This window comes from Trematomus bernacchii, unplaced genomic scaffold (genome assembly GCF_902827165.1).
Source record: "Trematomus bernacchii unplaced genomic scaffold, fTreBer1.1, whole genome shotgun sequence".
NCBI classification, from domain to species: Eukaryota; Metazoa; Chordata; class Actinopteri; order Perciformes; family Nototheniidae; genus Trematomus; species Trematomus bernacchii.
Window position 1 is genome coordinate 1 of NW_022987463.1, and position 12,500 is coordinate 12,500.

Sequence of the window (12,500 nt, forward strand, 5' to 3'; positions counted from 1 at the left end):
AGTGTGTGAGAGACAGGTCGTCTACAATAAGTCAGAACGTTGCACACGTAGAACCTGTCTTTATCTGAAACATACCATAATCTTACGTCCTTTGAATTCCAAGATGATGCAGGAGCGCCCCACTTCCTGTCCGGCTCCTCTGCGCACACACACACACACACACACACACACACACACACACACACACACACACACACACACACACACACACACACACACACACACACACACACACACACACACACACACACACACCACACACACACACACACACACACACACACACACACACACACACACACACACACACACACACACACACACACACACACACACACACACACACACACACACACACACACACACACACACTTTTAGCCAAAGCTACATACACTCAGTACTGTGGACAATCCCCACAGCAGCGATCTGGGTGTGTGTGTGTGTGTGTGTGTGTGTGTGCGTGTGCGTGCGTGTGTGTGTGTGCGTGTGTGTGTGTGTGTGTGTTGTATATGTGATGTTATATATATGATATAGCTAGTAGAGATAGTATATTAGATGTTGAATACTCACAGAGGGCGGATGAGCAGCTGGTCGCTCTCCTCCGCGGGAACAGTCGCATCACATTTTCGCTTCGTCGCCATTTTTACTCCAAAAACGGACAATTTTTCACTGAATTTTAACAAAAATAACAAAGAGTTTATTTTTCTGCAGCGCGCGGTTCAAAAAGTGAGGCTACTGCGTCACTTCCGTCCCGTGCAGAAACCCCTCCGTGTAGAAACCAGAAACAGCAGGAAGAAACTCTGGTTCCTCCTTCATGGCTGTATGGAGAGAGGCCACGCCCACTTCCCCATCAACGGAGCTCTGCGTGATTGCGTCATGGCTGTATGGAGAGAGGCCACGCCCACTTCCCCATCAACGGAGCCTAAGAAACATCACAAAAAGAAAAAGTATCTTTTTATTCTGTAAAGGGAAATTTGCCAATGTTATTTTCCTTCAAGAAACTCACTCTAAAGATGAGGATGCCATTTGTTGGTCCAACCAATGGGGAGACAAAGTGTACTTCAGCCATGGCCCTCCCAAGTCAGCAGGGGTCGCCATTCTACTAAAAAAAAAAAAAATTATTTATTTATTTAACCTTTATTTAACCAGATAAAAACATTGAGATAAAATCTCATTTTCAATGCTGACCTGGCCAAGAAGGCAGCAACGTTACACAGAACACATAACACAAACATATAAAATACAGAGAACATAACTAAGAAAACAAAAGAGGAAAAAGCAGTCACTACATTGTGCACATTAGGACAATAAAAAAGTACACTACTTGTTACTGCAAGAGCAGCTGGTGGTGAGGACTTCAGACAACTTCAATTTAAAACATGAAATAGAGACAAGTGCCATCAGTTTAAGGCGTGATTGAAGGTCATTCCAAGACCAAGGACCATAATAAGAAAGACTCCTTTCTCCAGCCTCAGTCCGTACAGTAGGAACCTGGACCCGTATCCAGGCACTGGATCTGAGGTTGTAAGAGTCACAAACTGGGGCAAATCTGACACATATGTAGAGTGGAAGCTTACCTAAAATGGCTTTATACATTAATAAAAACCAGTGCTGCATCCTACGCATTGTAAGTGAGGACCATCCAGTTAGGCTATACAGTGTGCAGTGATGAGTCCTATAGGGTGCATTTGATATATAACGCAGTGCAGCATGGTAGAGTGGGTCAGGTTTGGCCAAAACAGTGGGACAGGCAAATCTATAAATGGTATCACCGTAGTCCAGCTGGGACAGGAATAAGCCAGAGACCAGTGGCGAGCCGTCAGGGCCCTCTAGGCCCTCTGTGAGGGCCTAAGATATTCCAAAAAAATAATATTTAAAAACATTTAAAAAAAAAATTTTTTTTTTTAAATATATATTTTTTTAATATTATTTTTGTTATATTTTTCATTAGTTTTACCGAAAAAAAACTTGATTTAATTGTATTTAAAATAACATTTCCAAAGAAATAAATCCTTCGAATCTGCCTGTTCAGTCTCTGTTGAATGTGAAGGGTTACATGAAAGAAGCTCGTCTGGCCCTCTCTGCGATTCACAGAGGGTTGCTATAGTAACTGAACGAGAGAGTAATGTCAAATGACAGTACAATTGACCAATCATATCTTCCCTCTAAATGGGTGGGTTTTATTATCGCGGACTTTATGACAAGTTGTGCCCGCTGTGAAACTTTTCTTGTTTCCATAGCAACAACAACTTCCTGTCAACAGCGTGAACTCGCCTTCAAAATAAAAGCATGCCAAATTACACTTAAGACATACAACTGCAACGAAAGTAACAAACACAATGCAATATCATTTTCAATGTCAAAGAACACAAATGGGGCTTCCCAGGTGTTGTTTTGTGTGGTAGAGGGTCGCTGTCATTGATGCGTTTTGCACCCTGGGCCGTTGTTTTGATATTCCGCTGAAGTATACGCTGTGACGTAATAACTCTTTTTTTTTCTCTTCACAAAGACATTTGTAATATTCCACTCAAATCAGAAATAAAATACCTGAGGAAGCTCTGCGTAAGTTCAACCAGGAAGACCGTCTTTACTCTTCATTCACTATTCCCATGTAACTACTCTCTCTCCTCTCAATAAGTGATCGGGGGCGTCACTCCAGCTTAACCAATCACTTCGCTCTATTCCCAAGAGCCTATCATAGCGCTCCACTAACCCTTTTAAATCTGCTCTCCCCCTCTGACAGCTGTCATTTCAGGTGACTCAACGCAACCCTCCTCCACCCCTTTTCACCTCCTGTCCCTCAATCCAGGGTCAAGCTAAGCCCCTCCCCTTCAGACCGACCCCAACTATCCATTCACCACCACCAGGGTCAAGCTCCTCCCCTTCAGACCGAACCCAACTATCCATTCACCACCATCAGGGTCAAGCTAAGCCCCTCCCCTTCAGACCGAACCCAACCATCCATTCACCACCAGGGTCAAGCTAAGCCACTCCCCTTCAGACCGAACCCAACTATCCATTCACCACCACCAGGGTCAAGCTAAGCCCCTCCCCTCACCACCAGGGTCAAGCTAAGCCACTCCCCTTCAGAACCGAACCCAACGATCCATCACCACCACCACCAGGGTCAAGCTAAGCCCCATCCCCTTCAGACCGACCCCAACTATCCTTCACCACCACCAGGGTCAAGCTAAGCCCCTCCCCTTCAGACCGAACCCAACTATCCATTCACCACCACCAGGGTCAAGCTAAGCCCCTCCCCTTCAGACCGAACCCAACCATCCATTCACCACCAGGGTCAAGCTAAGCCACTCCCCTTCAGACCGAACCCAACTATCCATTCACCACCACCAGGGTCAAGCTAAGCCACTCCCCTTCAGACCGACCCCAACTATCCATTCACCACCACCAGGGTCAAGCTAAGCCCCTCCCCTTCAGACCGACCCCAACTATCCATTCACCACCACCAGGGTCAAGCTAAGCCCCTCCCCTTCAGACCGAACCCAACTATCCATTCACCACCACCAGGGTCAAGCTAAGCCCCTCCCCTTCAGACCGACCCCAACTATCCATTCACCACCACCACCAGTTTCTAGACCCCGGGGGGTTTCATCGGATCGGTTCTCCCCTCCCGAATGATACTCCTGCACAACGGGGCCTAATCGCCAAAAACTCCATTACATTCATTTGTGTATCTCTGCATTAAATATGTGTTCTTACATCAAAACCGTCTCTCCTGATTGAACTAAAGACAAGAAGCAAAGTCAGTCTTTGAACATTGAAAACAAATGAAAGGAATGCAAGGCTAAGTTAAATTCATGGCTCCAAAGAGACCTTTCAATACTTGGCCGAATATATCTGACAAAGATGGAATCCTTGTCAGATGCATTTACCCAGCCTACTCTAAAGCCATCCCAAACAAACTGATTACACCCATGAACCAAATCAATCTAAACTTCATTTGGAGAAACACATTACATGAAGAGAGGTGATGTGGTTAAAGACATTAAGGATGGAGGTTTAAAAGTGATTTTGAGTGCCTTAATGGAACTTTAAAAATGTATTGGATCAAGTCTTGGATCAAACATACTAACTCCTTCTGGGACTGTGTTCCAAATCATATATTTAATCAAACTGGAGGTTTGAGATGTCTTCTTACAGCAGACTTCACTATTGATAGTGTCATTATCAGATTTTCACAAACAGATATTGTTATACTGGAACATGTTATATGTACATAACTGTTCACCCAATAGTACTACACTTTGGAATAGTAGATATGTGTTGAACAGGAACAAATCATTATTGTATGAAAGCTGGTTTTGGTATGGTCCATAAGTGACTTCATGGATTCTGACGGCAATCTCTTGGATTCTGAACAATTCTGCACTAAACATAACTTCATAATCCTTCCTAGCACCGGAGAACGAAGAGTGGAACAGGCTAGCAAGGTGCAGGTGTGCGTCATATGAGAGGCCCCGCCTTACATTTTCCGCCAACGTTTTTGGAAATTGGTCCGTGCGCAAAGCATTGTGGGGATTATAAGACCGCGGAGGATACACATGTGCATCCTAGAAATTTCCCGCAACGAGGTACGCCGGGCTCGGTAGAATTCCAAGGATCCTGGACATTGGAACAGTCCTTCAGCGGGACTCGATGATGTAATATGCTTGAAATAGTGGCTCTGGAGCAGCTTTACTCGACATTGAGAAACACCCCCTTTCCCAATGTAAGTCAATGGGGGAAAGAATGACGCCACAGAAGCTGCAGTACCACCGTTTGGCCACTTTTATATTGTGAAAAATGGAGGAAAAGGAAAACTGATGTCTGTCAGTAAAACCAGACGCTTACACAAGGAGTGATTTCAGGAGTTTTTAATAACACTGTTATAAGATAAAAGAGTACATGAAGTCAAAGTGGATCCACATCAGACCCTCTCTCATACACAGATCAGCCGACACATCATGAACAGAGACAGAGAACACACTGGACTCTTTCTGGAGGGAAGACGGTTTACAATGCAAGTCAACGGGAAGAAGAAGTACATTTGAGCCAAATCATGGGACAGAGAGGAAGTCGTTTTTCCACCATTTGAATGATACAGAAATTGTTTACATCGTAGATAACTGTAGTTTCCAAAGAGCATCAGAATAAGGTCTTATCACTGAAATCCCTAGTATGTGGTATGGTGGAAACTCAGCAGCAACTCCTATCCAATGGAAGGCGGTGGCGTTAGCTCCAGATGTTAATGTGAGTGGGGGGAGATGGTAGAAACAACAACGTCTTAATACAAAGATTCAGTCTGGTGTCTGTCGGCTTGCAGTCGATCCTCGCTGCAGCTCACAGGGAATTACTCACTGCTTTTATTTTACAGCTTTGGATCAAAAATAAGATCTTGTATAAATTGCATAGTTTATAAAACATCATGTTTTTTTAATAAATGTAAGGACTCATAATGCTGACTCATGTCTCCATAATGCTGGCTCATGTGTCTCCATAATGCAGACTCATGTCTCCATAATGCTGGCTCATGTGTCTCCATAATGCAGACTCATGTCTCCATAATGCTGACTCATGTGTCTCCATAATGCTGACTCATGTGTCTCCATAATGCTGACTCATGTGTCTCCATAATGCAGACTCATGTCTCCATAATGCTGACTCATGTGTCTCCATAATGCTGACTCATGTGTCTCCATAATGCAGACTCATGTGTCTCCATAATGCAGACTCATGTCTCCATAATGCTGACTCATGTCTCCTCATCACTCAGTGATGAAGTGAACGAATGTCAGAGGAAACACTCCTCTCCTCGTCGGGTCTTCTTCTACGTGACCAACCTGAAAGCACAAATTACACACAAAACCTCAGAATCTGTATTTCCCGCCAGTCACATGACAGCAAATGTTTTTTAACACAAAAAGGGGCGGGCCTAGTGTTGAGGGATGGGTTTCTTGATGTACTTCCTGTTTACTCACCCACCACTCGCTGTCCTCCTCGCCCTCCACCACGATCACCTCGCCCTCCACGAACGTCAGCTCGTCAACGTTGTCCGCCAAACAGTTGTAGATCGCCTTCACCCTCTTAGGCTTCTGCTTCTACACACACACACACACACACACACACACACACACACACACACACACACACACACACACACACACACACACACACACACACACACACACACACACACACACACACACACACACACACACACACACACACACACACACACACACACACACACACACACACACACACACACACACACACACACACACACACACACACACACACACACACACACACACACACACACACACACACACACACACACACACACACACACACACACACACACACACACACACACACACACACACACACACACACACACACACACACACACACACACACACACACACACACACACACACACACACACACACACACACACACACACACACACACACACACACACACACACACACACACACACACACACACACACACAGTGTTACTTTACATGACTCATCACAGGGTCTACACCCAGCACTTCTGCTGTTAGATAGACACAAAATGACACACAGATATAATTATAAAACTCAATTCAAAGATACGAAGATACTTAATATAAAAAAAAAAATTATGTGGAAAAAACATCTATTTTAAAATACGGTATACTAAATAAAACTGAAATGTTACATGGTCTCATATTTAGGTCATATTGCAGTAAACAGCAGGACTTATTTGGAGATGAACTTTGTGACGGCGTCATCACTTCTGCTTTTCTGGTTGAGGTTATGAATGTAAACTAGTTCCCCTGCACTGACAACAACAACAACAACAACAGACAGTGTGTGTTTTTAATGCGCTGTCCCTCCAAGTCCACCCGTCAGTCTGTTGCGTTCAAGGACTTACGGAGAAAGTGCTCCTGGGTTTAGGAGTCGGAGGACTCTGGGGGGATGTGGGCTGTGACCCTAAAGAGAAAAATAAACAACTTCAATATAAAAACACATTCATATTGACAGGTGTGTGTGTGTGTGTGTGTGTGTGTGTGTGTGTGTGTGTGTGTGTGTGTGTGTGTGTATACCTCGTTTATCCACAGATGGTGTCCTGAGAGGAGGTCTCTGCGGAGGACGTCTCACTGATCTGAAATCAGACAAAATACAGAGGGTGATCACAGTATGAATACTACCATACAAGTATATGTAGTACACATTATACAGAGGGTAATATGGTACTTACCCGGGGGAGGATCTGGGTCCGGGGGGTCTGCTGGTCTTGTGGAGTGGGACGGGGGGCGGGAGGGGCGGGGCTTTGTAGTGGGGGGGCGATGGGATGGTGGGGGGGGGCGGCGGGGGCGGGAGGGGCGTGTTCCTGATCGACAAGGTCTTGGTCTCCAACATGCTGATCCTCCTGTTCCCGGGCGGGGGGGGAGCCGGTGGGAGCACTGTGGGGGGGGGGGGGATTTTAACAATAACATTACAAAAAAATGATGATAGATTATTTCATTCTTTATTTGGACTTGTAGGAATACATTTTTTTGTATTTGTTTTAATCTACTATTTGATTTTCAGCCTGGAAATGGGTGTGTGTGTGTGTGTGTATGTTTACATGTGTGTGTGTGTGTGTGTTTACATGTGTGTGTGTGTTTACATGTGTGTGTGTGTGTGTTTACATGTGTGTGTGTGTGTTTACATGTGTGTGTGTGTTTACATGTGTGTGTGTGTGTTTACATGTGTGTGTGTGTATGTTTACATGTGTGTGTATGTTTACATGTGTGTGTATGTTTACATGTGTGTGTATGTTTACATGTGTGTGTGTTTACATGTGTGTGTGTGTGTATATGTTTACATGTGTGTGTATATGTTTACATGTGTGTGTGTGTGTGTATATGTTTACATGTGTGTGTATATGTTTACATGTGTGTGTGTGTATGTTTACATGTGTGTGTGTGTATGTTTACATGTGTGTGTTTACATGTGTGTATATGTTTACATGTGTGTGTATATGTTTACATGTGTGTGTGTGTGTGTGTGTGTATGTTTACATGTGTGTGTGTGTGTTTACATGTGTGTATATGTTTACATGTGTGTGTGTATGTTTACATGTGTGTATATGTTTTCATGTGTGTATATGTTTACATGTGTGTATGTTTACATGTGTGTGTGTGTTTACATGTGTGTATATGTTTACATGTGTGTGTATGTTTACATGTGTGTGTATGTTTACATGTGTGTGTGTTTACATGTGTGTGTGTGTGTTTACATGTGTGTGTGTATGTTTACATGTGTGTGTGTGTTTACATGTGTGTGTGTGTTTACATGTGTGTGTATGTTTACATGTGTGTGTGTGTATGTTTACATGTGTGTGTATGTTTACATGTGTGTGTGTGTTTACATGTGTGTGTGTGTTTACATGTGTGTGTGTGTTTACATGTGTGTGTATGTTTACATGTGTGTGTATGTTTACATGTGTGTGTATATGTTTACATGTGTGTGTATGTTTACATGTGTGTGTATGTTTACATGTGTGTGTATGTTTACATGTGTGTGTATGTTTACATGTGTGTGTATATGTTTACATGTGTGTCTATGTTTACATGTGTGTGTCTATGTTTACATGTGTGTGTATGTTTACATGTGTGTGTGTATGTTTACATGTGTGTGTGTATATGTTTACATGTGTGTGTGTGTGTTTACATGTGTGTGTGTTTACATGTGTGTGTGTTTACATGTGTGTGTATGTTTACATGTGTGTGTGTTTACATGTGTGTGTGTGTTTACATGTGTGTGTGTTTACATGTGTGTGTGTGTTTACATGTGTGTGTGTTTACATGTGTGTGTGTTTACATGTGTGTGTATGTTTACATGTGTGTGTGTTTACATGTGTGTGTGTGTTTACATGTGTGTGTGTATGTTTACATGTGTGTGTGTATATGTTTACATGTGTGTGTGTGTGTTTACATGTGTGTGTATGTTTACATGTGTGTGTATGTTTACATGTGTGTGTGTATATGTTTACATGTGTGTGTGTGTGTTTACATGTGTGTGTGTTTACATGTGTGTGTGTGTTTACATGTGTGTGTGTTTACATGTGTGTGTGTATGTTTACATGTGTGTATATATAGAATTGTGTTTATCTGTGTATTTCATCTTGTTTCCCTTCACCCTGCAGCTTGATGCCTAACAGGAGCTCTCTCTGGATGCACTCTGCTCTCTGACCTCCAGCTTCTACCAGCTTTGTTGGTTTTTCGGATATATAAACTGTCTAATTGTTGAAATAGTACAATAAATAAAAAAAAATAAAAAAGGATCTTGTCTCTGAGAAAAAGCGAAGCTAAAAAGATGTGTTTATTATTATTCAAACGTACAGAGGGAAATGTTCACGACATAGATAGATATCTAGTAAAAAAAGACTGTTGATAGCTGGCAAGAAAGCCGTCCCCAGGACAAGGTGCCAGTGGAGCTCCTGCTGAGGAACAGAGGATGAGATCGTGGAGGAACTTCATACTGTGATGCAAAACCTGAGATATCGACTGAGACCGAGAAACACAATGTGAAGGGAAAAGGTCAATGTTTAAGATTCAAACCAGCGACGAGGAATACTGACTGACTGAGAGGAGCTGGTCTGACTAACGGTCCAATGAGAATGGGACTCACTCTCGTTTATGTCCATATTGATCAGATCCAGCTCTCCTGATCGGCCTTTATAGAGAGCACCGATCAAACTATTAAGAGTGAATATCGGCCGATATTGACCGGCAGCCGATCGATCGGAGCATCCCTAATTATTACCGGACATTTTTTTTAATAAAACCGGTAATTACCGGCTAATGGAAACCCTGATCTATTGGGTCATATGTTAGATTAGATCGATAGCTGCATTGCATTGTTTATGTCCTTTGGGTTGTCATGTAGTGCACAGCTGTTGTTGTTGTAATGTTTTTATATAAAAAAAACTAAAGTGAGGAAGTGACACACTCACCGTATATGGAGGAGTTCCTCTCGGGGGTCTGAGGGTTTGGGGGGTCGGAGGACGACCGCTGTCTCCCCACGGTCTCCATGGCAACGGGTTTACCTGCGAGACAAGGGAAGTTGATTTATACAGCAGCTTTCAACACGAGGCAATTCAAAGTGCTTTACAAAAATGAAAGACATTAAAGGCCTATTATTTAAAATCCTCTTCTTCATGTCTCTTCTTCATCAACATGTGTCCCTCTTCTTCATGTCTCTTCTACATCAACATGTGTCCCCTCTTCTTCATGTCTCTTCTACATCAACATGTGTCCCCTCTTCTTCATGTCTCTTCTTCATCAACATGTGTCCCCTCTTCTTCATGTCTCTTCTTCATCAACATGTGTCCCCTCTTCTTCATGTCTCTTCTTCATCAACATGTGTCCCCTCTTCTTCATGTCTCTTCTACATCAACATGTGTCCCCTCTTCTTCATGTCTCTTCTTCATCAACATGTGTCCCCTCTTCTTCATGTCTCTTCTACATCAACATGTGTCCCCTCTTCTTCCTGTCTCTTCTACATCAACATGTGTCCCCTCTTCTTCATGTCTCTTCTACATCAACATGTGTCCCCTCTTCTTCATGTCTCTTCTTCATCAACATGTGTCCCCTCTTCTTCATGTCTCTTCTTCATCAACATGTGTCCCCTCTTCTTCATGTCTCTTCTTCATCAACATGTGTCCCCTCTTCTTCATGTCTCTTCTACATCAACATGTGTCCCCTCTTCTTCATGTCTCTTCTACATCAACATGTGTCCCCTCTTCCTCATGTCTCTTCTTCATCAACATGTGTCCCCTCTTCTTCATGTCTCTTCTTCATCAACATGTGTCCCCTCTTCTTCATGTCTCTTCTACATCAACATGTGTCCCCTCTTCTTCATGTCTCTTCTTCATCAACATGTGTCCCCTCTTCTTCATGTCTCTTCTTCATCAACATGTGTCCCCTCTTCTTCATGTCTCTTCTACATCAACATGTGTCCCCTCTTCTTCATGTCTCTTCTACATCAACATGTGTCCCCTCTTCTTCATGTCTCTTCTACATCAACATGTGTCCCCTCTTCTTCATGTCTCTTCTTCATCAACATGTGTCCCCTCTTCTTCATGTCTCTTCTACATCAACATGTGTCCCCTCTTCTTCATGTCTCTTCTACATCAACATGTGTCCCCTCTTCTTCATGTCTCTTCTACATCAACATGTGTCCCCTCTTCTTCATGTCTCTTCTTCATCAACATGTGTCCCCTCTGTGGAAAGAGACTCTGAAAGTTTCAGGAACAAAGATTTTCTCTCTTTTTGATCCATTTCTATAAAAACCTGTCTGAAAATGAGCTGATCAGATTTTGGCCACTTGATGATGTCATAACGATGTTTTGTCTTGTGTAACCATTAGCCAATCAGCAACCAAGGTAACCCCCCCCCCCCCCCTTATCACCTGAATCTCCTCCTAGAGCACCATTGAGTTCTTTGTAACCAAATCTCTCTCAGAGGGGCGTGGGGAGGGGCTCCTTATTTTCATCTAAAGTAACAGACAGAGAATCAGCACTTTGGAAACAGGGCTGAAACAGAGGGGATTATGGGTAATGCTGCAATGGTCTGTTTGGTGTTTCAGCCAATCAGAGACAGGCTCTGGATATATCTGAGACCTGTGATATATTGATGAAGAAGAAGAGAATAGGGGACCTTTAACTATATTTTGAATGCAGTACTTCTATCCAGTATATCAGCATCCTCAATAACCCCCAAAAGCACTAGAAAATTGTCAAAATCAGCCAAGCAATTTTTTAGCTATTGTCCACATAGGCTATGATGCTAATTGGGGAGTCTCCACATGTCCGTGTCCACAGTGCTGGAGTAGAGTAATAACATATCTAGACTCTTGAATCATTAGCATCACATTTAGTGTCTGTGTTTGTGGTCCCTGCCTGACCTCTGCTGGGGCCCCGGGGGGGCAGCGGGGGCCCCGGGGGGGGCAGCTCCATCATGGTGCCGTAGGTCTCGTTGTTCATCATCATGCTGGGAACCTGAGGCCTGGGTTTGTCCCGGGCCAGAGAGGCAGCGCCCGGCAGGAAGCAGCTGACCGGACGCTCCTCACGTCGCGTCGGGATGGGCTGCAGGAAACACACCGTTAAGCTTCCTGTGCAGAACTCCTTCTATCATGTGACCAAACATCAATGTGGAACATCTCCTCTCTTGTAATACTATAAGCTAAGAAAATAAACTCTGAGTCAACAAACGTTTCGTTCAGCAGGATAAACTAAGCTAAAGGAGGCTAATGTTGGGCTATAAAGGAACTACAGCACGGTCACATGACTTCATATCACCACCGCTAAGCTAAAGGTGGCTAATGTTGGGCTATAAAGGAACTACAGCACGGTCACATGACTTCACGTCACCACCGCTAAGCTAAAGGTGGCTAATGTTGGGCTATAAAAGAACTACAGCACGGTCACATGACTTCACGTCACCACCGCTAAGCTAAAGG

At 43.5% G+C, this 12,500-nt stretch overlaps 2 protein-coding genes across 2 annotated transcripts in view; both read right to left on the reverse strand.

The window, feature by feature from the left end:
• Positions 1–75: 75 nt before the first annotated feature.
• On the reverse strand, positions 76–800 carry LOC117493004 (cleavage and polyadenylation specificity factor subunit 3-like; the record flags this gene model as incomplete). Its single annotated transcript, XM_034143408.1, is given in 2 exon segments — positions 76–139; positions 571–800. Coding segments are annotated over 2 exon segments (135 nt in total), but the record flags the coding sequence as incomplete, so codon positions are not given.
• A 4,058-nt stretch (positions 801–4,858) lies between these two features.
• The window catches only part of LOC117492993 (arf-GAP with SH3 domain, ANK repeat and PH domain-containing protein 2-like), a gene marked incomplete at its 5' end in the record, with an annotated part of 23,412 nt that continues 15,770 nt past the window's right edge, over positions 4,859–12,500 (reverse strand). The window contains 7 exon segments of the mRNA XM_034143407.1: positions 4,859–5,840; positions 5,979–6,098; positions 6,925–6,983; positions 7,097–7,155; positions 7,252–7,456; positions 9,994–10,086; positions 11,946–12,126. Coding sequence (XP_033999298.1) covers positions 5,766–5,840; positions 5,979–6,098; positions 6,925–6,983; positions 7,097–7,155; positions 7,252–7,456; positions 9,994–10,086; positions 11,946–12,126 — 792 coding nt within the window.